Below are 24,261 nucleotides of genomic sequence, written 5' to 3' on the forward strand. Positions count from 1 at the left end.
TTAAAAGTTACACCTCTGATAAGAAAGATCTTCCTCCCCCAGCTGTCTTCTTTCAGCAGGCTAGGCTAAGAAAATGAGGCAACATATTGCCTCTCAGATAAAAAGAATTACTCTGTCTCACAGGGTATCATTGTTTTCTATGCCAAAAAGAAATACTACCGTCTGTGGAAGTTGAGGATGTAAGTTTATTGGTATTTATACAAAAACACTTTTAAGATTTTCTGTAAAATAGAGTAACGTGGCTACTTCCTCTAAAGTTCAAATCAATGTTATTTCTGCATTGAAGGAAGCCAGAATATCATTTTTTGCCCTTTGTAGCCTCCAGGAGCTTGCTACTTTCATGAAAGAGGCAAATGTAGGCTTAACTAAACCAGTGAAAGAGGGCGACTACGATGGGCTTGTTGAAGTGATGGCACACTTGATGAAAGTCAAAGAAAGACAAGTAGCTACAGACAATATGTTTGAGCCTCTAAAGCAGACTATTGAATTACTAAAATTGTACGGAGAAGAAATGCCTGAAGAGATCCATATGCAGTTGCATGTAAGTATGTCAGCAGTAATTTTCACTAGAAACAATTAACTATTAGTTATCTTTTTAAAAAAGTATTTGGATATAGTATAAAATGATACGATTCGTTTGTACAATATAAACGATCACAAGTATCAAATGTTTTTATAGTTCCTATACGTTGGAATAGAAAGAAGTACAGAACATTTAGAGAGAAAAAATAATTTAGGAAGGTAAATACCTAATTAAGCGCTAAATTTGCACAATCTGCAGCGACCCTTTCTATAATTCCGTTTCAGCTCTCTGAGATCCATGTGATCTGCCATAGGTGCTGCATTGTCTACACATTTCTTTACTGTTCACTCTGCTGAAATTGGTGTTTGAAAAGTCACAAATATGAATAGAACAAGTCCCCAACAAATTTGTTCATCCTCTTATTTAGCTATTTGACTTCTTTATTTTCTTTTTTCTCCTCATATTACCTATAATAGTCTGTATTTATTTCCCTCATCCAAAGGTCTCTCACACCTGCATGGACAAAATCTCTCTCTCTCTCTCTCTCCCTCTCTCTTTTAGGACTTGCCAGAACAATGGAACAATACCAAAAAGTTGTCCTTCCAAGTCAAACAAAATGTGGCTCCTCTGCAGGCCAATGAAGTTACAATTATCCGAAGAAAATGCCAACAATTTGAGGTATGTTTTATTATTAAGGTCCAACATTGCTCAAATTCCCTCCGTTCAACATAGATTAAACATATGAGAGAGGAAAGAGACTTAAGATGGATACCTGCCCTCCGTTTGGCAGCAAGGTCCCATTATGAGCCATGGTGGCGCAGTGGTTAGAATGCTGTAGTGCAAGCTACTTCTGTTGACTGCTGACTGACTGCAATTTGGCAGTTCGAACCTCGCCAGGCTCAAGGTTGACTCAGCCTTCTATCCTTCTGAGGTGGGTAAAATGAAGACCCAGATTGTTGGGGGCAATAGGCTGACTCTGTACCCTGTTAACTGTGACAAGTGTAACATAGAAACAATTCTTAAGGCTTATCTTACTATCTTTAAAAAGGCCATCCAGAAAAGACCAATCTCATTCTTTCAGAAGGCCAACCAGGTTAAGGCAGTTAATCTCCAGTGATGAACTAAGCATCTCCTTTAGTTCCAGTCCTTCTGTTCTGATGGTAGTGGGGACTGGCAGCAACTTTTTCATATTGGACAGGCCAATTTTGGTTGAAGGAGGAGGTCCTTAAGTGTTCCAGTGTTGCATTTTAACCATTATTAATTTCCTGTACAAAATTTCCTTTCTCTTTCTTTTTTGTTCAGCTTAAACAACATGAGTTCAGAGAGAAATTCCGAGTGGATGCACCTTTCACGTTTGTTGATCCAGACCCATATAAATCCCTAAGCAAGGTATAATCTGCTAAAACAGTGCTTCCCAAACCTGGGGCAAAGTACCCCAAGTTGGGTAAAAGTGTGTTATTTTTTTTGGGGGGGGGGAGGAATAACAACACACAACTGCATTAACCAGACATTTACATTGGCTTGAAGACTGTCACATGTACTAAAATATGCTCAAAAATTTTCCAAAGCATTTTTATTAAGATGAAAACTACTGAAATTACCAATGGTTATTTGTTGAAATGACATAAGATTATAAATATTATTGTCTTTATAATACTGGTAGTCCTACAGCTACAATTCACTGATCATTTGAAGTTACAACAGTGCTGAAGGAAGGAACTTACAACTGGTCATCGAAGTTTGATAAAACTTTCTGATAAGCGATGTCTGGTAATGATGGAAAACATTTGGGAAGTGCCGTACTACGATGTGGAAATGTCTATCTGGGCAATATTGAATGGATTTCAAAGAACAATTGCTCTAATACACGTGCAGTACTTTTAGTGCCATAGTAAAATTCCCAGACCGATTGAGCTCTGTTGTTTCCCTTTGTTGAGATATATATGTCAGTTGATAATTGTCACATGTGCTATCAACCAGGCATCAAGAAAACCTCAGTAAGGCCTTGAAGGATGGCCTGGAGTGTCACTCTATAGATATTTATTGTAATGTTCCTAGCTTTAGTGCTACTAGGATAGAAAGACAGTAAAGGTCTAACCTCTATACTCAGCAAGTGGAAACCAATGCTTTTTCATTGTGTGCTTCCAGCAACAAAAAATGATTACTGGTATGGAAAAAGAGATGGAAGCCCTATCCAAATCGGCAGGCTTGTTTGAAGTATCTGTTCCAGACTACAAGCAGCTAAAAGCATGCCACAAGGAAGTGCGCTTGCTCAAGGAGCTCTGGGACATGATAGTTTTGGTAAGACTTGGAAGTGTAATATGTGGAATGGGATCAGTGCTAAACCCTGAGCCAAAATGACAGGTCTTGCCACATCAAAAAGCAGAAAAAGGGAACTACCAAGGGAAGAAAATCCCAAATCAGATCAATGTTGCTTCTCCTGTAATCCAAGTTGTTTGTTTGTTTGTTTGTTTGTTTCATTGACTATCTGCTGGTTGATTTCTTTGAGTGATTCCATCGCTGTACTTTTATTTGGAAGTGGAAGTGTTGCCAGGGTCTTTGACAAACACAATATTATTTCTTTAATGGTTACAACATGATCTTCTATGTGTAGGATCTGAATGTTTGATGGGAATTATGAGAAGTCGTTGCAATTGATAGGCTCTTGTGAAGGATGCAGGAACTAACTGCGTAGGAGAAGAGCTTGGCTTCTCTCTAGGATCTGAAGGAGAACAGCGGGTGCCTTGCTGCATTGCTTATTTGTGGCGTCCTGTGACCTGTTGATATAAACAAGTCTGCTTGTTTTTTCACAACAATCCAACGTGCTATCTGTGTGTGTATATCCATGAGGCAGGCAGAAGAGGAAAATGACAATGCTGGGGTGATGACATTGTCATGTAAAATTCATGATGTATATGCTTGTGTCAGACACCATAAAATCCTTACAAAATGTTGTCACTTGCATAATGGCATCACACCCTTGAGCCACCACTTTGATATCATGTGGCTTGTTACAGACACTTAGGACTATTTCCAACTTCTTGGCATTGGGGGATTTTTCTGTCCTTATTTCTGGAGATATTGATTATCTGCCACCAGAGCACCCACAAACAACTTGCTTATGCACTCATTAAACAGCAAATCGTTTAAAGCTCTGTACTCTCTGTTTCTAATGCAGGAAAACCTTTATTTTGAATGGACCTATTTGGGCTACTGAGAAGTAGGTTTGAATAGCACATTATTTGCACTGCATAGGGATGAACGGTAGTAAAGGATTCAAATAGATATCTCCTTACTTATTTTCTCCTTCGAGTTGTAAAATCTGTTGAAGCCTTCAAAATGATTCCACATAAGTTTTATAATAGACTGTTTCTCCAGTCAAAGATTGCACACATGCATACATTTTCATCTAGGTAAATGAAAGCATTAACGATTGGAAGACAACCAAGTGGAAAGAGATTAATGTTGAACAAATGGATCTTGACTGCAAGAAATTCGCTAAGGATGTGAGAACTTTGGACAAGGAAATGAGACCGTGGGATGCTTTTATAGGACTCGATAATACAGTTAAGAACATGATCACATCTCTTCGAGCTGTCAGTGAACTCCAGAATCCAGCTATCCGAGATAGACATTGGACAGAACTCATGGAGGCCACCCAGGTAATCGAATGTAGGCTAAAACAAAGGCCCACAAGACTGATGGTCACCATCGTCATCCTCATCCTCTTTCTAATTTTTGATCTTCCAACAAATTTGAAGTGTTCCGATGAAGTGAAATGCAAAAAATAATATAAGTATTTTAAAATTGTTTTTATTGTTGTACTGTGAGCAGCCTAGAGTTATGTAAAATAAGATAAATAGCTATATAAAGTCTTTTAAATAAATGAATAAATAAATCTACTATAAGTAAAGTAAAAGTCATACAATTGTTAGATCCAAACATTGGTTCTTCTGATTTGTTGTTAATCTGAATATAAATTGAAGCTGCAATTATTATAAAATGGCAGAGCAGAATAGAAAGACTACAGAAGAACGTTCTGCTTTGATTGACTGTCCTTCCTAATATGTCTTCTGCACCAGGTGAGGTTTACCATGTCTGAGGAAACAACACTGGCAGACCTACTTCAGCTGAATCTTCACAAGTTTGAAGATGAGGTTCGCAGCATTGTAGATAAAGCTGTGAAAGAATCTGGGATGGAAAAGGTACGGTTTGCCTCATGCCATGACCATTAATTACTCCCTCATAGGTACAGAACAGTTTGAAATGGCATTGAACACAGCTATGGTTCTCATTCCTTTCTTCAGCGTGTGGGCAAATCTTCACCATGGGATCTGTTTGATATTTTCAGAATAGCTGAGAATAAAATCTGACCAAGGCCCTGCATGCTAGGGAGCAAGCAAGCAAACATTGTACAGTGTTAAGCAGTGGTGGGATTCAATTTTTTTTTACTACCGGTTCTGTGGGCAGGGGAAGGATACTGTAAAATCTCTATTCCCTACCGATCAGCTGGGACTCAGGAGGCAGAGAATAGATGGGGGTGGAGCCAGTCAGTGGTGGTATTTACCGGTTCTCCAAACTATTCAAAATTTCCGCTACTTGTTCTCCAGAACTGATCAGAACCTGCTGAATACCACCTCTGGTATTAAGCCTTTTTAGAAACCAAAGTTTAAAATAAGCCTATCAATTCTACTGATTAAGATCGAATGTTTGCTTTTTCACATAAACCTTTGCACCCTCTATTTAAATGGTTTTTTAATATAATGTAATTGCAAGTAGGCACTATAATTATTGTTATCATCTCACAATATGGATGCTCCATTAAGTTCCCAGTCCAATTGGATCTAAAGGCCAAGAAAACTTTCAAACAAAGAGTCATTGATGTACCTCCCCAAGACGATATAGCAGCACTTAAACATATGTTAAGTCTTTGAAGTGATCTTTTCAACACAAATCAACCACCCAGTTAGAACAATGTTTAACAACTTATATACGTACCTTAGTATCTCAGAAGAGCTTTTTCTAGAGTTTGTTTCAAACAAGTAGACTTCATGGTAGGATAGGGGAGGTTTCATGAAGTCTCAATTGAAGAATTTTGTGAAGAACTAGGAGGATATTGTACATATTCTTCTTGACTGCAAACTTTAGTCTGCAGAAAGGGCTTTTTATTTACATTCTTATTTAAAAACTAAAACTGAAAAATACTCGGGCATCCAGGAGAAATTGCCTTATTTTTTACAGGGAATGAACTAGCACATAACTACTGTGTTTTCCCAAAAATAAGACACGGTCTTATTTTCTTTTGATCCCCAAAATAAGTGTTTGGTCTTATTTTCAAGGAGGTCTTATTATTTTTGAGGTGCAGGAGGCCCTCTAACCTCAGCCCATGGATCAGCTGATTCAGAGAGGGCCGGAAGTTCTGTCTCTGTTTCGGGCACATTCTTGGCAGCCCTGGCGACGCTAGGTCTGCCACTCTTTTTGCGGCCGCCACTAAGAGAAGGGGTGCGGTAGCTAGGGTTTGCAGGAGTGGCCTCAGTCCATTCTGCGTGGATGGCAGATATGGGGCATGTTCTCCCCCTTCCCCTCCCCCCAGGAAATGGTGGGGAATGGATGTGCATGCATTTAAATATTTTAGGGGAGGACTTTTTTTGGGGGGGGTAGGGCTTATTTTAGTACATGCGCTCAAAAGCCTGATTGGGGAGGTCTTATTTTTGGGGAAACAGGGTAGTAAGACTGCAGTGGTTTTTTTCAAAGGCCATTTCAAAGTAGATGGAATAATTCGATCAGATTGGAATTAGCTTGAAGTCGTACACAGGAGTCCACTATTTTTTTCTGAGCAACGTTCAAAGCCCTACATATCTTGGGATCAGAAGAATTCTCTGCTGCACATCAATTTGTCTTCGGCTCATAAATGGAAGCTTTTCTCTGGGTGAAAGGATGACTAGCGGAGGGGTCCTTCTTCCCACAGATGGAACCCTCTCCTAGCAAAGCCACTAGCAACATTGTGTTTTCTTGTCCTTTTGGCACCAAGGAGACACATATTTATTTTTTGCAGACCTTTGAAGTTTGCCATCTTTGCCGATTTAACGGCTGTTTCCATGCTGGCTTTACTCAGAGTAATTTGTTGTGCGGTATTGCTTTGTTTGTTCTTTTATCTGGGAACTGTTCTGGAACATAGAGTATACAACATATAAAATAAGTTCAAGCGAATCTTTAACCCTGCTGTGTAAAATCTGGAACAGTTTGCTGTGTTTGCCTCATTAGCTGGTATAATACACAACTGTGACCAGGAATGGAGCTGCCTTCTTTAATATTTGTCTTCCTTTCTAAAAATCCCTCATTCATGAGTAAGAAAATGGTGTATAAAGAATCCCATTGGCTTCAGTTCTCATGATTCCAGCAGGCATAGCTTTGGGCCAAGATTATTGACGTGTTATGAATATGTAAATTCAACAGATTAGGATAACACCAAACAAGGGAGGGGGGGGTTCTCTCACATTGTTGCCTTGCTTTGATTTGTTTTAGCAAAATGGAAGAAATCCACCTGCATTTGCAATACCTCAATTTTTAAAATGTTTCTCCCCTTTTATTATTGTCTTAAAGGTGTTGAAGGCTCTTGACAGTACCTGGTCAACCATGCAGTTTGAACATGAGCCTCATCACAGGACGGGAACAATGATGCTGAAGGCAGACGAAGCACTAGTGGAAACCCTTGAAGAGAACCAAGTGCAGCTCCAGACTCTGATGACGTCTAAGTATCTGTCCCACTTCCTACAGGAGGTCTCTGGCTGGCAGCAGAAATTATCCACTGCTGACTCTGTGATATCCATTTGGTTTGAAGTCCAGAGAACGTGGAGCCACCTGGAGAGCATCTTCATTGGCTCAGAGGACATTCGGAATCAGCTGCCTGAGGATTCAAAGCGTTTTGATCTCATTGACAAAGACTTCAAAGTAAGCAGACTTCCTTTTAAGCACTGATTCTGTGACGTTACTATTGCAAAAATACTATTTGAATGACTGACAAATTTTTCTTCTCTTTAAAGATATTAATGGCGGATGCAGTAAAAACTCCCAATGTGGTTGAGGCAACAAATAAACCAGGTCTCTATGACAAGCTAGAGAGCTTGCAGCAAAGGTCAGGAGGCTAATTTTGTCAAAATGCAAATGTAAAATAGAGTAGAGAGAGAATGATTTTTTTTTTGCAGCAGAAGCAAGCCATAGGGCAGTGATGGCTAACCCTTTAGGTGCTGATTCCCAAAGCGTGCACGTGTAACCCCAAAATGCAATGCCCACATGCAGGCACCCTGCCCCCCTACATATACACCACACCTCCATTGCCCACCACCCAATTTTGGCTTCTAGGTTGGTGCAGGAGGCCTTTCAGGCCCAAAATGGGCTGTGGGGTGGGGCGCACATGCACACGAAGCCCAAAATGCAATGCGAGGGTCCCCTGCACATATGCTTAGCCCCTCCCCCGCTGTGCATGTGCGGCAGAAACCAGAAGACCAGCTGACTGGTGGGAGGCACGCACGCTTCTGCCGTGGAGCTGGGCTGGGATGACGGCTGGCACGCATGCCATAGGATCGCCATCACAGTCGTAGGGTGACAGTTCTTGCAAGTCCACGTTTTAGCAAAAACAAAAACAAAAGCACCATTTCATCAGTGCCAATTTCTATTTATAATTTCTGTTTTTTTTTTTAATGGCAGCTATAAATGGTGCTAGACCCCCATTCTGAATAACTAAAATTCTTCAGCTAGGGCTTGGAGACAGAAGCTTTTTCTGCCTGGCCTTGTTTTGGAAATAATTGTCTCTCACAATGATAACTAGGGGTAGTTATGTTTCAGTGGCTATGGATCCTGTATTTCAGTAGTTGTCCCAGTGTACTAATGCATAAGCTGTCTCAAACTAGAAGCGTTGGCAGTGAAGATTATTTCATTATTTCTTTGAACTGAACAGTAGTAGATAATATGCAGAGCATAACCCAAGGACCAAACCTATCACAACCTCAGATATGAGATTTGGGGCATATTTGCAAGTATCCTGCAGGTATTATTCCTATAATTTATTTATTTTATTTATTAAATTTCTACACCATCCATCTTACCTGAGGCTGGTGAGATATACATGCACATTTCAAGTCCCAGCTGATCGGGAGGAATTGGGGATTTTGCAGTAACTTTCCCCTGGAGTGGGAAGATTTTACAGTAACCTTCCCCTGCCACGCCCACCAAGCCATGCCATGCCCACCAAGCCACACCTACAGAACTGGTAGTAAAAACATTTGAATCCCACCACTGGTCTAAATCAATGTACATCAATAGTGATGAATAAGGATAATTACTTAGAGAGAGCAAAAAGAGGGGTGTTACTACTTTCCTCTTGCTTGCTTTTTAGTTTGGCACTCTGTGAAAAAGCTTTGGCTGAATATTTGGAAACCAAGAGACTGGCTTTCCCTCGATTTTATTTTGTATCCTCTGCTGACCTGCTGGATATTTTGTCCAATGGTAATGACCCCGTTGAGGTATGATGGAATGTCTTGAGGTTTGGGGGGGGGGGTTGGGGGTTGGAACCTATAATGGAATTTGTAATAGAATGTCAGGAGTTTGACTAAATTCTCTTTCCCACATAAAAGTTAATGTATCCAATACAAACATCAGAGACTAATAGAAACTGAACAGGATTTATTTGACTTGATAACAATTAAGGAAAGGGTTTGTAGCTCAGTGAATCCTATGATTTAAATTTTGATAATCCAACTTAAAAGAGGGTCTCACTTAACAGCTGATAAAAAGACCTTCCTCTCACGGGATCAAACAGTGAGAGAAGAAAATACATGAATGAATCACTTACACAGATTTGACTGACGTCTTCAAATTAGACGCTTTTGTTCAATTGATCAATGCATGTTTACTTCAAGCTTTCAACAGTGATGATCACTTTAAAGAACTGCCGATGTCTTCATCAGACCTCTAATACCTACCGTCTGGTCCTTTGTGTTGTAATTCTTGAAGGTGTCCCGCCATTTGTCCAAATTATTTGATAGCATGGCAAGGCTGAAATTCAAGCTAGATGCAGAAGGACAGCCTCTGAAGGTTGGCGTGGGAATGTACAGCAAAGAAGATGAGTATGTTGATTTTGACAAGGAGTGCGACTGCTCTGGACAGGTTAGTTATAAATCATTTTAAATGCAGTATTCCTGTGGACCTTAAGTCAGCAGAAAAATATTGCAGTGCCAATTCCACTTCCAGACAATGTTCTGCTCAAGGATTAGGCCAGGGGTGAAATCCTCTTGGTTCAACGACGATTGGTATCAGTTCTCCTAACCGGTGGCAAAAATCCCTGGTGACCCTGCCCACGCCCATCTGGTTGCCCTGTCACCGCTCACCTCTTCCGGCCGCTCGACCCACCCACTCAATCCGAACGTTTCTTCCTCTGATCACAGCAGAGCTGCTGCAGCCTGTCCCTTTAAAGTACTTCAACCCCCGGAAGGGAGTAGGCAAGGGGGCACCAAAAAGGGAACACCATCTTCTCTGTGAATGGACTCATACACACATTTTTCCCTACTGGGTTTCTGTGGGCATGGCTTGGTGGTGATGGGGGCATGTGACTGAGTGGGTATGGCCATGAGTGACATCGAATTGGCCACGCCCAGTCAGTCACAGGACCCCACCACCAAGCCACGCCCAGAGAACCGGTAGTAAAAAAAATTGAATTTCACCACTGGATTAGGTTACTGAGCATATTGACCTTACCTTCTCAATGTGGGGCACTTGTAAAGCACTGAAGGGTGGACTCCCCTGAATGATTTTCCTCTCAAAGTAGCATTACCTGCTGATGGGAAAAAAATCATCACTAATTACAGTTCTTACCAGCAGCGTGGTTAATTCAAGTTGCTACCTTGGCAGCTTACTGGCCCTCGCATAACTTCCATAGTGGTGTCACTCACTATCTCTGAACAGATATCTAGCACTTTTCTGGAAGAATGCTAAGCCTGTGCTCCTCCTTGATTCCCACCTCTCTGCTGCACCTACAATCTGGTTGTTTTTTTAAAAATCTAGGATAAAATAGGAGAACTCTTGCTTGCTATCTCAACCCTGCTGTCATAAATCCCAAATAAAATAGTGCTGCCAGGGAATAGCTAACAATGAGTGACAACCAGCAAAATTACATCCTTTACTGCCAAAAGAATTATGACACTGAGAAATATGGCCAGACAACCCCCCCCCCCCCTGATATAGGCAGACGTGACAAAACATTGGTTGCAGAATCAGCAACATTCAATTGGCAAAATCTGGCTCTATCTCCTGTTTTTTAAGCTTAGTCCATTTTTTTAACAGGTTAGTCTACTGTTCTTCCAGAAGGGACCAATACCTGTATATATAGGGTACCCACATAATTTTTGAATTATGCTTCCTGAAACACTAGTTGGACATTATATAGGCACATTCCCTTGCAAAAGCCAAGAACTGAGTGTCTCTTCCACCCCAAGTAAAAATACCCATGGAGGCCAGTGAAAAGGTATCTGCAATATCTTCAGTGGCCAGCAAGGGTTGAGCAGATCTAACTCTTTGACCGTCTTCTCACCATCATCATAATGACACATGGTAGATTATTTTTATGGCAAAGCTCATGCTGGACAAAAGGGAAAATACTCCTTTAACACCAGAATAGCTAAAACTGAATATAAGCTGCTCTACCCTGAGCTGAAGAAGAAAGCCTAAAAGTATATATCCTTTGAAAATAGTGGCTGAAGTGACTTCACACTGCAGTTGCTGGGATGTAAGGCTGTACCCTTTGAAAAATGATAAATGGAAGAATGGAAGGAATATGAATAGATCTACCCTATATGTTTAAATGATATTGTGATTGATATTAGAATTGTATGTTGAAACACTGAACAATGAAAGAATGAAGGACAGAACTTTAATATATACAGATGTGAAGAGTTAAATAAGTGAAATATGAATAATAAAGCAGGTGAAAGATGGGAGACAGAAAAGAAACATTTTTGAATACAACAGAGACATGAATAAAAGTTAGAATAAAAATAGAAATAAGAGGGGAACAGCAATACACGTATTTTAACATAACAAGATACATGTAATAAAAAGACGGAGGTTTAGAAATTGAAGGGCGGTAGTATTAGATATGTTTAACCAATATGAAATGAAAATGAAATGTAATAACTATGAGTCAGTGGTGGGTTCCTATCGGTTTGGATCGGTTCACCCGAACCGGTAGTGGTTTGGTGGCCTGGGTTGACTGGAAGCGGCAGTGACCCAGGCCTGCCACGCCCCTGAACCGGTTCTCCCGGCGGCACTATAGGTGGCGCCATAGGCGCTGCCATCTTGTTTTGTGCTTCTGTGCATGCACAGAGCAATTTTTGTTGTACTGCAAATGCGCGGGCAGCGTGCATCAAGCGCACGCCGCATGGCCCTGAGCAAACCAAAAGTAGTGACTGCCGGAACCCACCCCTGCTATGAGTAATAATATTATGTTTATGTGTACTAAAACGTATGATGCCCAGGTATCTATCAAACTGTTCACGCAATGATATGTATAAGCAATATAAAATAAAAAACCAAAATAATAATAATAATATTAAAATCCTGCTGTCTGGGACATGTCATGAAAGGACAGTCCAACACAAAGGCAAGGAACACTGGGTGATTTATAGTAACAGGACTTCTGCTAGCAGAAACCTCCTCCGAGTGATGCTAAATTTTCATTATTTCTTTTCCATTGTATGCTTTAAATAGCTGGATGTCATCAGCAAATGTGGCACCTCTAACTCCAGATCACTTGTAAAATTTAAAAGACCTTTGGTGCAAAAACTACACTCATTTGTTTAAAAAAATCAATTTATTCTTAATCCCTGCTTTCTGTTCTCTAACTAATTATTAATCAGTGATATTAATGACAGCTGAGTTTATTTCTAAGGTTTTAGTGAGGAGCTTCCTGAAAATCCAAATATGCACCTTCATTTAGATCACTTTTACTCACATTTGCGAAGTCACTCTCAAAAAATGTAGAAGGCTAACATTATGGCTTGCCATGCTAGCTCTCCAGCAGTAATTTTTCTACTATAGGTTTGGTTATACAACCATATTTTCCACAAGTTTAACCAAAACTTACTGATCCTCAATTAATCTCGTCAGTCTCTGAAAAAATAGTTACACTGGACTTTTTCCAGACAAGAGTAGATGCCGAGTTAGAGGAAATTCTATTAGATGATCAACAATTTCAGCCCTTTTAATTTTATTAGTAAATCATATCAACAGGAGCTATCTTGTCAATTCATGGAGGAGCCTGATAAATTCTAGTATAGGATAACATCAGGATAGATAACAAAAATTACTCTTTTTAGCTATAGCAAAATGCAACAACCTTACAGTAGCATACTGATTTTTGTGTTATATCATAATCATCACTCCACCATTCTGCAAATAGGGTAGAGGATACAAATGAGTAAAAATTACACCTGTATTTTGTAATACAATCCGGTGAAGAAAGAAAGCTAGAATATAGACATTTAGGAGGATGTATATCAAGGCACCAAAACATGCACAACTAATTTGAAAAGTCTACACCCAGGTTGAAGTTTGGTTAAACCGAGTGTTGGTGAGAATGCAGAGCACCTTGCGCCAGCTAATAGCTGAAGCTGTAGTGACTTATGAGGAAAAGCCAAGAGAACAATGGATATTTGATTACCCAGCCCAGGTAAGCAGAAACCACTATGATTCAAATAAAAAAGAGGCAGGAACCAAATGAACCAAGTTCATTTATTTTTATTCCATCTGAATTTTTGGTCCTCTTTAGGCAGCATACACACCGAATTCTTTCACTCTTGTTTTCCGAACAATAACTGTGAGTGAGCTGACTTGGGCTAAGAGAGAGTGATTGGCCCAAAATCACCCAGTGAACTTTCAGGCCTAAGGACTTCCAGCCCAAAATCACAGTCCTGATTTCTAGCTCAACATCTCAGCCACTACTCCAGAGTGGCTGAAATTCTAGTAAAACACAACGGTAGACAAAAGAAGCCTTTTTTTTTGTAAGTTTAAGCTTCAGGTCTGAGTAACCATACCTCCACAAGGGCAATGTTTGTAGATGATTCACAGGACTGAAACATTTGATAATTTTTTTTTGTCTATGACAGATTGCTTTAACATGTACCCAGATCTGGTGGACTACGGAAGTTGGCATTGCCTTTTCACGATTGGAAGAAGGCTATGAAAATGCAATTAAAGATTACAATAAAAAGCAGGTGAATAGGAAGTCTCTCAGTTCACCTTACTTTAAAACATTGGGGTGTGCAATGATAGAACATGAGTGTGTTTGTGTGTGCATGTGTGTGTCGGGTGGGTTCCTGCCAGTTTTCTAAAGGGTTAGGGGTGCAAGGGTCTTGTAACTTGACAGCTTTAAGACTTGCATGCTTCAAATGCCAGAGTTTCTTAGCCAACATTTTGGTTGCTAAGCAAGAGCGTTGTTAAGTGAGTTGCACCACATTTTACAAGTTGGCCACGCCCACCCAGTCACATGGCTGGCAAGCCACTCCCACCCAGTCACATGGCTGGCAAGCCACTCCTACCTGGTCACATGGCCAGCAAGCCACTCCCACAAAGCAGGCCACACCTACAGAAGAGGTTCTAAAAAAAAACGAAACCCACCACTGGTGTGTGTGTATATACACTTATATCAAACAAGTTTCCACAGCTCATTCTGAAAGAGATCAGAAAACCCTTTCATCTCTTTGGTTTTCCTCTTCACAGATTAACCAGTTGAACACCTTAATTACGCTGCTGATTGGGAATTTATCTCCAGGGGACAGAATGAAGATTATGACCATTTGTACTATTGATGTGCATGCCAGGGACGTCATTGCCAAAATGATTTTAGCAAAGGTATATTGTGAACAAAAAAACTGTGCAGTATTTTTTTCATGGACATGTTTGAGCAAACCTTTTGTTCTGTTCGTTCGTCCTGAAATTTCTTAATTTCAGGTTGAAAAATGAATTGCAAGAATCAGCCCCCCCCCCCTCAGCCTGGTGGACTTCAGATACAGTGGAGCACACTTTTTATGATCCCCTTTGAACATGCCTGGGAGATTTCAGGATTGTGATTTAATGTATCCACCATGGAAAAATGAATGAGCAAAGAGGTTGGGCCAATCATAACACTACAAATTGTTTGAGTTAGCAGATGCCACAGAACTCGATCTGCTCCAAGGCATGAACAATCGTGGAAAAAAAATGTGTAGGACAATTGTGACTGTTCCAAATATAAAATGAAGTCTTCCTCTCTTAGCGTGTCTTTGAGAGGTCAAAAGTTTGGGAATTTGACTATAAAACTTCAATAACCATATCTCCGAGAGAGGTTATTGTACTGGCAATGACATGAAGCCTTCTCCCTTATTTACTAAGGGCAAAAAGATCTGCTATGGCAGTGATGGCAAACTTTTTTCAGCACACAAATGCCCAAACCAGAACATGCGTGTATGTGTGTGGATATGTGTGTGCCCGAGCACTGGAAACCCGAAGGCCAGCTGGTTGGCACACTCATGCCTGTTTTTTGGGCGTTTTGGGGTTATTTTCAGGCCATTTTTCAAGGCCAAAATGTCCTGGAAAACAGCCTGGTTTTTTGGACATTTGTGGGGACATTATCAGGCTGTTTTCCAGTGCTCCGGCACCCGCGAAGACCAACTGGCTGGAAACCAGAAGAGTAGCTGGCAACGGCGGACATATCCACAGAGAGGGCTCTGTGTGCCACCTGTGGCACGCATGCCATAGGTTCGCCATCACGGTGCTATGGCATGAGAAATCCTGAACAGGTGGTTCTACTTGGTTGCATTAACTTACATGACTGGAAAATACGCACTTGCAAAGTCGGTGCATGAAAGGTTTTTGTCTGTTCACATAGTCAGCCGCCTGACAAAAGAACACCAAGAGTTATCTTTAACCTTTAGAAAGAACATGGTTAAAAATATTAATACTGCAAACTATTGTTCCAGCTGGATGGAACAATGTAGGAACATGGAAGATCAGCTAGCTTTCACTAAAGGCAAAAGAATTATCATTCATCCATAATGAGGAAAACCTCCTTTATTTAAGAAGCTTATGATGTTCGTAAATGAGATGTGCATAAAAGGTCGGTGTTCAAGTTGCAAATCCCAGGCCAGCTGATGGCACAATGGATGTCTTTTGTAAGACATACATACAAAGAAGCAAGATCATTATTCATTCATCCATCTCTGGATCAGCCCTAATAATAAGTTTAGTAGATAGTCATCTACTAAAGGAGAGGCTATCTTATTTCCTGCTCCCCCGCCCCAAGCTACCCAAATACAGAGCTGATACAGCTGCAAAAAGGGGATATTAAAAGCTGATAATGAAACAAAATGGCTGGAAAACTCTCATCTTGAGAGTGTTTGACTCCATCCAAGAAAAAATGGCTGCCACTCAGCCAACCTGCTGCGCAGTTCATTCGCTTCTTCTGTAAGACACACATTGAAAGAAGCAAGGCCCTTAGTCATCAATAATAATATTAATAATAATATCAATAATATTAATATTAATATTAATAATAATAATAATAATAATAATAATAACGACGATGATGATTGCCACCAGTTACTCCCCTTCTTCCTCAGCTTCTCAGTAAATAAGGGCCACCTCACACTCCCTAGTCGGAACTAAATTGCACTCCTTTTGTGACAGGTGGAGAGCTCTCAGGCCTTTACGTGGCAGTCCCAACTTAGACACCGTTGGGATGAAGAGAAGAGGCACTGCTTTGCCAATATCTGTGATGCTCAACTCCAGTATTCCTATGAATACCTTGGCAACACTCCTCGTCTGGTGATCACCCCGCTTACCGACCGGTACGAGCTCAACCTCACAAACTTGAGGCTGGCACAGCCTGATTTGTCAGGCCCAAAAGATAACATGCCTAATCCCTGTGTTTTGCAGTTGCTATATCACCCTGACCCAGTCCCTCCACTTAATCATGGGAGGAGCCCCTGCAGGCCCTGCGGGAACAGGAAAAACCGAGACCACCAAGGACTTGGGCAGGGCTGTAGGAATCATGGTGTATGTCTTCAACTGCTCTGAGCAAATGGACTATAAGGTAGCGATCCAGCGGGCGAAATGAAATATATGGGTCAGGAGAACAGCTTCCATCCTGTAAAGTCTCTTATTGTTGTTCTAATGAATGCTTATGCATCGTTTCTTTGATTCGATTCAAGGACAAGTACATTTGAGTCATGTGCAAATCGCTTAGAAAAGAAATCCAAAGGAAAGGGTCTGAGAGAATCATTCATTGAGAGCTACAATTAAATATACATGAATTTTTGTTGGTTATGAAAAGATTGCGTTACCTTTAAAGCAATGGGCTTTTTCTCAAATTCCGTGCAGTAAAATAACCATTTTCCATCTGCATTGTTTCCATTTGGCAGCACTAATTACACCACTCAAAACAACCCCCCCCCAAAAAAAAGAACAGGCTGCTCATCTTTACATGAGTGCTTTACAACAGTTTCTTTTCTAAAATATCCTTTTTGGTGATGCCTCATCTGTTTTCTGCAATTTGTGAGTACTAAGGAGAGGGTGATTGCCTGTCAAATATCAGTGATGATTGGGGTATCTCCCCCTTGCAATGCACTCACTTCCAAAACAATGCATCTCATTTCAGTTTGAAGTTCCTCCTTGTGACCTATCGACCACTTCGCCTTTAATTTGAAATGACTCACTGAGAGGCATAGGCTCTAGGACTGGGATGGCTAACCTTTTTTGGCTCGGGTGCCAAAAGCATGTGTGCGCCTGCGATAGCACATGCACACGTGCCCATCCCATAATTCAATCCCCCCTGCATGCTCCCCACGCATGCATGCAAGACCTCCCCCCGCTGCCCCACTCCCGTGCATACGTGACAACCTCCCCACCTTCTGAAACCTGGGGAGGGCGTAAACAGCCTCCCCCAGCCCCCCCGGAGACCCTCCAGAAGCTGGAAACGGCCCATTTCTGAACTTCCAGTACGCCTGGTAGGACTGTTTGTTGCCCTCCCCAGGCTTCGGAGGCTTTCTTGAAGCCTGGGAGGGCAAAAGCAGCCTCCCCCAGCCCTTCAGAGGCCCTTCAAAGGCCCAAAACCAGCTGGCTGGCATGCACATGTGCGCTGCAGCTGACCTAGGGTAATGGCTCATGTACCCTCCGAGATGGTTCCACATACCACCTGTGGCACGCATGCCATAGGTTCGCCATCACGGCCCTAGGATGTTAGGAATACTTGCAAACCTCCCCCATATTAGTCCTTAAAACCCAATCACTCCCCTACTTGCTAACCCTTGATAGGGCTTGTTCATTGAAATATCACATCATTCCACTGGCAGTTATGTGGGACAAATTGGAACTGCCCATAGTAGGGTATTTCCATCAACAAACATCACAAGACTGTATGGACCGTATTACTTTCACTGTGTACAAAATAAAGACAACTGCAATTTAATAATACTCGCCTCTGGGGGAAAACCCAAACCTTCATTTGGAACAACTTTTTTCTCTCTCTCTCTCTCTCTCCCTCTAGTCCTGTGGAAATATCTACAAAGGGCTGGCCCAAACCGGGGCCTGGGGATGTTTTGATGAATTCAATCGGATTTCAGTAGAAGTCCTGTCAGTAATTGCTGTACAGGTAAATCTTTTCCATAAGAGGCCGGTGCTGTGGTGTGTGAATAACTTAGAGGCAAGGGAGGTGATTTCAGCTTGATGATTGCAGCTAAATGTCTGTCTTGTGGGTGTTCCAAGAACAACAGCTGTTAAAAAAAAAGGCTGGGCAGCTAGTCCATCTTTTTTTATGTTCTGATGAGATAAAAGATGGAAGTGGTAGTGGGAGGCTGTTCAAAGGAATAAAATGTTCAGGACTCGGTGTAAAAGTCTGTGAATGACGCAGAGCCATCACACAATGAAAGATTTGTATGGTTAAAGCAGTGGTATAGGAATAATGGATCAGATCCAAACATCCTATAAATGGACTCCTGCAGATAAAATGTCCCAGAAAAGCAGAAGGAAACCTCTGTGCATGCTTTTTCTCCATCTTCTACAATATCCCTTGCAGCTTCTATAAGCTAAAGCTACCAGACCGGAACTGCAAATTTCAGGTAGCCACTGTGTAACAGCAAATGGAGCTTTATGTGCTTCATGGCTGCCATCAAGGGTGGATTGCTGCCAGCTCGGTGCACGCACGATTTGCCAGTGCGAACCGTTAGCAACCCACCTCTGGTCTGGATTTTTGGAATCCTAATCTGGTAGCTCTGTTACAAATAGGATTATATCCAAAATTTTAATGGTTACAGTGGAATCTGCCTATAACTGTTAACTACAATTAAGCAATTGCTATTGCCGGCATGAAGCATCAAGTTGTCTCACATAAAGCATTGAAATAAGTTTAACATTAGTGTAGTACTATGACAAGCTGTAGATGTGACTGATTATGAGAGTGCCATGAATGTTTGCAGAATGTTGTTTTCAAAGAACCCAGAAAGTTCCCCAGAGTTCCCTTATTCCTCTTCACTTGATTGATAGGTGCTGAGGCTGCCCAGAACCAAGCAGTCAGTGAGATGTTGTCAAAACCACACAATAGAGCCCATTAGGTTTGACAACATGAGACCATCCAGAAGCTATTCATGGGAAATGCTTTCTCTTCTCATTCTTAACAGTGAACAATTTGCCATTCATAGCTGAAGCCTACAGCGGCGCTTTAAAAATTGGTACTTTTCAACTTGCAAAAAGCCTTATTCACATGCATAAGCATTATTTTAGTCATGGCTAATTTGCCATAAAATGTCCTGGGAAATGAATGTGTGAGCTTCAGTGTGCTGTTATTCCTGGGTTTATTATTTATCCAACATGCCTTTGGTATTATAGTTTGAATTGTTATACATTTGTATGTAAATATTTGTGCACTGCTCTTCATTTTCCAAATTCAGCCACGTGTGAAATCAATAAAATGATCTTCTTCTCATTGTTTAGGTTAAATGTGTTCAAGACGCTATTCGAGCCAAGAAGAAGACATTCAATTTCCTTGGAGAGATAATCTCTCTGATTCCCACTGTTGGAATGTTTATTACCATGAATCCTGGGTATGCAGGTCGTACTGAACTGCCTGAAAATCTGAAAGCTTTATTCAGGTATTAATATCTTGAGGAAATGAAGAAATGCAGGTTGGCTTGAATAATGAAAAAGTTTGACTTGGGGAATTGGCTCAAAAGAAAGACCAAGCATTAAATACAGAAACTCAGGTGGCTATGTTTGTTTTGGCTTTGAAGCTAAGTGGGGCACTTGGATGAGAGGCCTGCAAGGAATATCTGGGCTATAGAACTAATATGAGCATATCTGTCAGAAGAAACGATGGCAAACGACTTCTATTATATTGCCACTACAAGAACATGTCCATATTCATGTCTATTAAATTAGCAAGAGCTGAATTTGACATAGAAATGTATATTTAAGATTGCCTACTTTGGCAGACTTTAATGGGACAAAGTCCCCCAGAATGCCCATTTCAAGAAGGCACTCAATGAGATGCTCTTAAATTTCCAAATGGAATACTTTATTGTCATTATACGTATATACACAATATACCCACACAACGAAATTCACAAACACCCAGAGACCAGGCCCAGCACACATGACAATCCCTCCACACACCAAAAATTTCCTGCCCCTAAACCACCCAAGCATCCACACAACAGACCAAGTAATGCTGTCCAATAGCTCACTGATGGTGGCCCTTTAGTTCATTGTTGAGTGAAATTATAGCCCTGGGACAAAAACTATTCAGAAGACATGTGGTCCGAGTTTTAATTGTTCTGTATCTTCTGCCAGAAGGCAACAGTCCAAAAAGATTGTAAGCAGGATGGGAGCAGTCTCTGAGAATGTTGTGCAACGTCTTCAAACAGTGAGATGTGAAGATGTCATCCAGGGCTGGTAGCTGGAGCCCGATGATATTCTGGGCAAATGTGTCACCAGCCAAGAAAGGCTGGAAATCCCTGAACAAGTATATGACTGGGTGCCCTAAAATAAACTTTCAAAGTACACCTGAAGTCCCTTTATACTGAAAATGTGGCCAGGTAATATTCAAAATGACTTCTTTGCATAAAATATCATTATACGAGAAGGCTGTCAATTACACATCACAAAAAATGTATGTATCATTGTTTTACCTTTTTACAGCAGGTGGATTTTTTTTTCTAATAGAGGCACTTGAAATTGAATTGTGTCTGGCATTTGCAGTGAGTGCTCCCTGTAGCTGAATGGAAAGATGTGCTTGTTGCTTCTGCAGTATAAGCACTCCAGATGTTCATTTTCCCTCATGTCCTCTCGTAGGCCCTGTGCCATGGTTGTTCCTGATTTTGAGCTTATCTGTGAAATCATGCTTGTTGCTGAAGGTTTTATTGAAGCTAGGCTCCTGGCCAGGAAATTTATTACCCTCTACACACTATGTAAGGAGCTACTTTCCAAGCAGGTAATTGAATGTGGTTCCCCAGCTCTGCTACGGCGCCAAATATTTCAAAGCAAACAAAAGAATTGGTGGGAAAGAATTGGCAGAGATTTCTGAAAATATTACAGTAATATAACTCGCCGAATTCCATCTCCAATACTCCATTATGCCGAATGTTGTTTCCAAAGCCCTTGATAATACTGCAAGAATGTATAGATTTCAATATCTGGAATAAATCCATGATAAATGCAGCTGAGCACCCTGTTCATTTGGGTAGGCCAAAACGGCCTGCAGGAGCCACAGACGTATTTGGATTGCAATTCCTATCATCCCTGTTCAGCATAGTGAGGGAGATGGGATTAGTGGTTCAGAAAAATATATAGTAACCTTGGTGGGGAAAGCTGGTTTAAAGCAGAGGTGGGCTCCTACTGGTTTGGACTGGTTCGGCCAAGTAGGTAGTAACTTGGCTGGCCACATGCCCAAACCGATTATCTCGGTTGCGCGTAGCTGCCGCCATCTTGTTTTTTGCTTCTGCATATGCACAGAAATCATTTTTTTACTTCTGCGCATGCACCCGAAACATGTCCCTAAGCAAACCGACAGTAAAAGAAGTCAGAACCCACCCCTGGTTTCAAGTCTTTGAGAAAAGACTTTAAAAGGTTTGGGAAGGGCCATCTTCCTCTGATTAATAGTGGATATCTTTGCTAAGGGAAGCATCGGTCCTTTCTTCTCATTGGAAGTAGGTGATCTTTTGTGCCTTATTTAAGCGACATCATTTTATTCACCTGGAGTTCTAACGGCATTTTCTGTCTCTCAGGATCACTACGACTGGGGGTTGAGAGCTATCAAATCTGTGCTAGTGGTGGCAGGGTCCCTGAAGAGAGGAGACCCAGGCCGGGCTGAAGACCAGGTCCTCATGAGAGCTTTGCGAGATTTTAATATACCCAAGATTGTGACTGACGACTTACCTGTGTTCATGGGACTCATTGGGGACCTTTTCCCAGCCCTGGATGTACCCCGGAAGCGTGACCTGAACTTTGAGAAGGTGAGTTGGCTACTGTGGGTTCAAGCAAGGGGCTAAGGAAAGCAACTAAATGCTTCTTGTTAGAAATACAAGTACTTTCTTCTGTGGGAAAATCAAGATGTCATCTGAAGAACAGCCTTGATTCAGAAACTGCCCTCTCTTCTTACTTGAGTTATAAGACTGAAAAACAGGGCCTATAAGGAGAATCATGATACCAGGCCATGCTTCAGAGGATACAGAGGAATTCTCTTGGCCCATTTCTCTCTCTCTCTCTCTCTCTCTCTCTCTCTCTCTCTCTCTCTCTCTCTCTCTCTCTCTCTCTCTCACTCTCACACTCACACACACACACACACACACACACACAGAGCTTACTTCCTACTCTCTTGACTAATGGATAGAGTCACATGCAATTATATTTGTGGTATTGTTTGTGTCTGAATTACACACTTTGATTCTTGTCTTTAAACACCTCCACTGCTACCACTATCGTACAGTCAGTGTAAACAGACAGGCAGGGAGATGGATGGCATAGAACGTATGAATATCCCTCGACTTACAACCATTTATTTAGAGTGATGGTGCAAAAAAAGGAAGTGACTTATGACCAGCCCTCACAGTCACATGATCAAAATTTGGATGTTTGGCAACTGGCATGAATTTATGATCTCCTGCATTGTCCCATGATCACTATTTACAACCTTGCTAGCTGACTTTCAACAAGCAAAATACGTGGGGGAATCTGGATTCGCTTAACAACCCTGGTGATTTGCTTAACTACTATAGCAAAAAAAAGGGGTGCAAAATCAGGTGTAACTCATTTAATAACTGTCTTCTAGCGACAGAGGTTCTGGTTCCAATACAGGACATAAGTTGATGACTCTATCTCACTCTCTCTCTCCCTCCCTCTCCCTCCCTCCCCCTTTCCCTCTCCCTCTCTCTCTCTCCCTCCCCCCTCTCTCCTTGTGTGGGTCAGTCATGAAGATTAATAGAAATGACCTGGAATATAGTAAATGGAAAAATAAAACATGCAAGACTGACCCAATCTGGAAACAACTCTGTTTGTGATTTCTCTTATCCTCAGATTATTAAACAAGCTGTTGTTGAGCTCCGTCTGCAACCTGAGGAGAGTTTTGTTTTGAAGGTGGTGCAGCTAGAGGAACTACTGCAAGTCCGACACTCGGTGTTCGTGATTGGAAATGCCGGCTCTGGCAAGTCACAGGTGGGAACCCTGTTTCACCACTTGGGATTTTTTAGCCAAGGACTCAGATATGAGTTCAGTGTCATCACCAAGGGCCAACTGGAAATAGAAATGTTTTGCTTAAAATTGGTTTCACAGAACATGGCAGCCATCACACACTGATTCCCAGAATATTTGTGATTGACAGATCTTACACCTAAGATCAGGGGCCTGAATGCACTGCTGTCTGGAGGAAGCCCAGATAAGTGGCTAGCTCCATCACACGCTGGTGGTTCCAATGATCTCATTTGCCTGGGGAAGTAGGATATAAAGAGGCTATGAGCATTTGGATAGAGAACAACAGCCTTTGGCTACACCAGGGGTCAGCAACCTGAGGCTCTGGAGCCGCATGTGGCTCTTTCATCTCTGTGCTGTTGCTCCCTGTTATTGGTCAGCTCCACAATTGATAGGGCTTTCAGTTAGGACAGGTAGAGGAAAAAGGACGCCGTGCTAGGAGGAGACCCTATGGTGGGGGAACTGGACTTCCGGTCAGCTTCAGAATTGAATGAGGAGCTTCCGGTTAGGACTTTTGTAGCTCTTTGAGTGGGTTTGAGAACCCTCCTCATCTTTGGTCCTGGTTGAGGTTATATTCCCTCAGTTAGAACTTGTGCACAATTTGGACATTCTCTAGAAATCTAAGCTGTTGCTGGAGAAGCAGGTAGCAGGCATGCCAAGTAGGCCTTTGCACAATCCTGGATTGGCATGTCCTATTCACAGTAACATAACATATATATCACCCTCTGTTTAAACTACTGCAGTGTGCTCTACATAGGGCTTCCCTTGAACACTATCTGGGAGCTATTCAAATGCAGTGAAACAAATAATTATAAACTCGTCTTGGTGCACCCATGTAACATGGTTATGTCAATTCAACCTATAAGATTTAAGAATTAAGAGCTGTGGTGGCGCGGTGGCGCAGCCACAGTGAATGTAGTACTGCAGGCTATTTCTGCTGATCACCATCTGCCAGCAGTTTGTCAGTTTGAGTCTCA

The 24,261-nt window shown here is 41.6% G+C and overlaps 1 protein-coding gene across 1 annotated transcript in view; it reads left to right on the forward strand.

Moving 5' to 3' along the window:
- DNAH17 (dynein axonemal heavy chain 17) overlaps positions 1 to 24,261 on the forward strand; it is a gene marked incomplete at its 5' end in the record, with an annotated part of 137,252 nt that overhangs the window by 30,480 nt on the left and 82,511 nt on the right. Inside the window, 20 exons of the mRNA XM_081936791.1 lie at positions 319 to 541; positions 1,085 to 1,201; positions 1,826 to 1,912; positions 2,672 to 2,824; positions 3,937 to 4,185; positions 4,606 to 4,728; positions 7,127 to 7,474; positions 7,567 to 7,658; positions 8,919 to 9,045; positions 9,536 to 9,688; positions 13,119 to 13,244; positions 13,681 to 13,788; positions 14,294 to 14,425; positions 16,238 to 16,398; positions 16,487 to 16,643; positions 18,096 to 18,200; positions 19,538 to 19,695; positions 20,894 to 21,032; positions 21,826 to 22,053; positions 23,114 to 23,251. Of these exons, the coding sequence (XP_081792917.1) occupies positions 319 to 541; positions 1,085 to 1,201; positions 1,826 to 1,912; positions 2,672 to 2,824; positions 3,937 to 4,185; positions 4,606 to 4,728; positions 7,127 to 7,474; positions 7,567 to 7,658; positions 8,919 to 9,045; positions 9,536 to 9,688; positions 13,119 to 13,244; positions 13,681 to 13,788; positions 14,294 to 14,425; positions 16,238 to 16,398; positions 16,487 to 16,643; positions 18,096 to 18,200; positions 19,538 to 19,695; positions 20,894 to 21,032; positions 21,826 to 22,053; positions 23,114 to 23,251 (3,124 nt within the window). The remainder of the gene's footprint in view (positions 1 to 318; positions 542 to 1,084; positions 1,202 to 1,825; positions 1,913 to 2,671; positions 2,825 to 3,936; positions 4,186 to 4,605; positions 4,729 to 7,126; positions 7,475 to 7,566; positions 7,659 to 8,918; positions 9,046 to 9,535; positions 9,689 to 13,118; positions 13,245 to 13,680; positions 13,789 to 14,293; positions 14,426 to 16,237; positions 16,399 to 16,486; positions 16,644 to 18,095; positions 18,201 to 19,537; positions 19,696 to 20,893; positions 21,033 to 21,825; positions 22,054 to 23,113; positions 23,252 to 24,261) is intronic.

Source organism: Natrix helvetica (genome assembly GCF_964273705.1).
Source record: "Natrix helvetica genome assembly, chromosome: 1".
Taxonomy (NCBI): Eukaryota; Metazoa; Chordata; class Lepidosauria; order Squamata; family Natricidae; genus Natrix; species Natrix helvetica.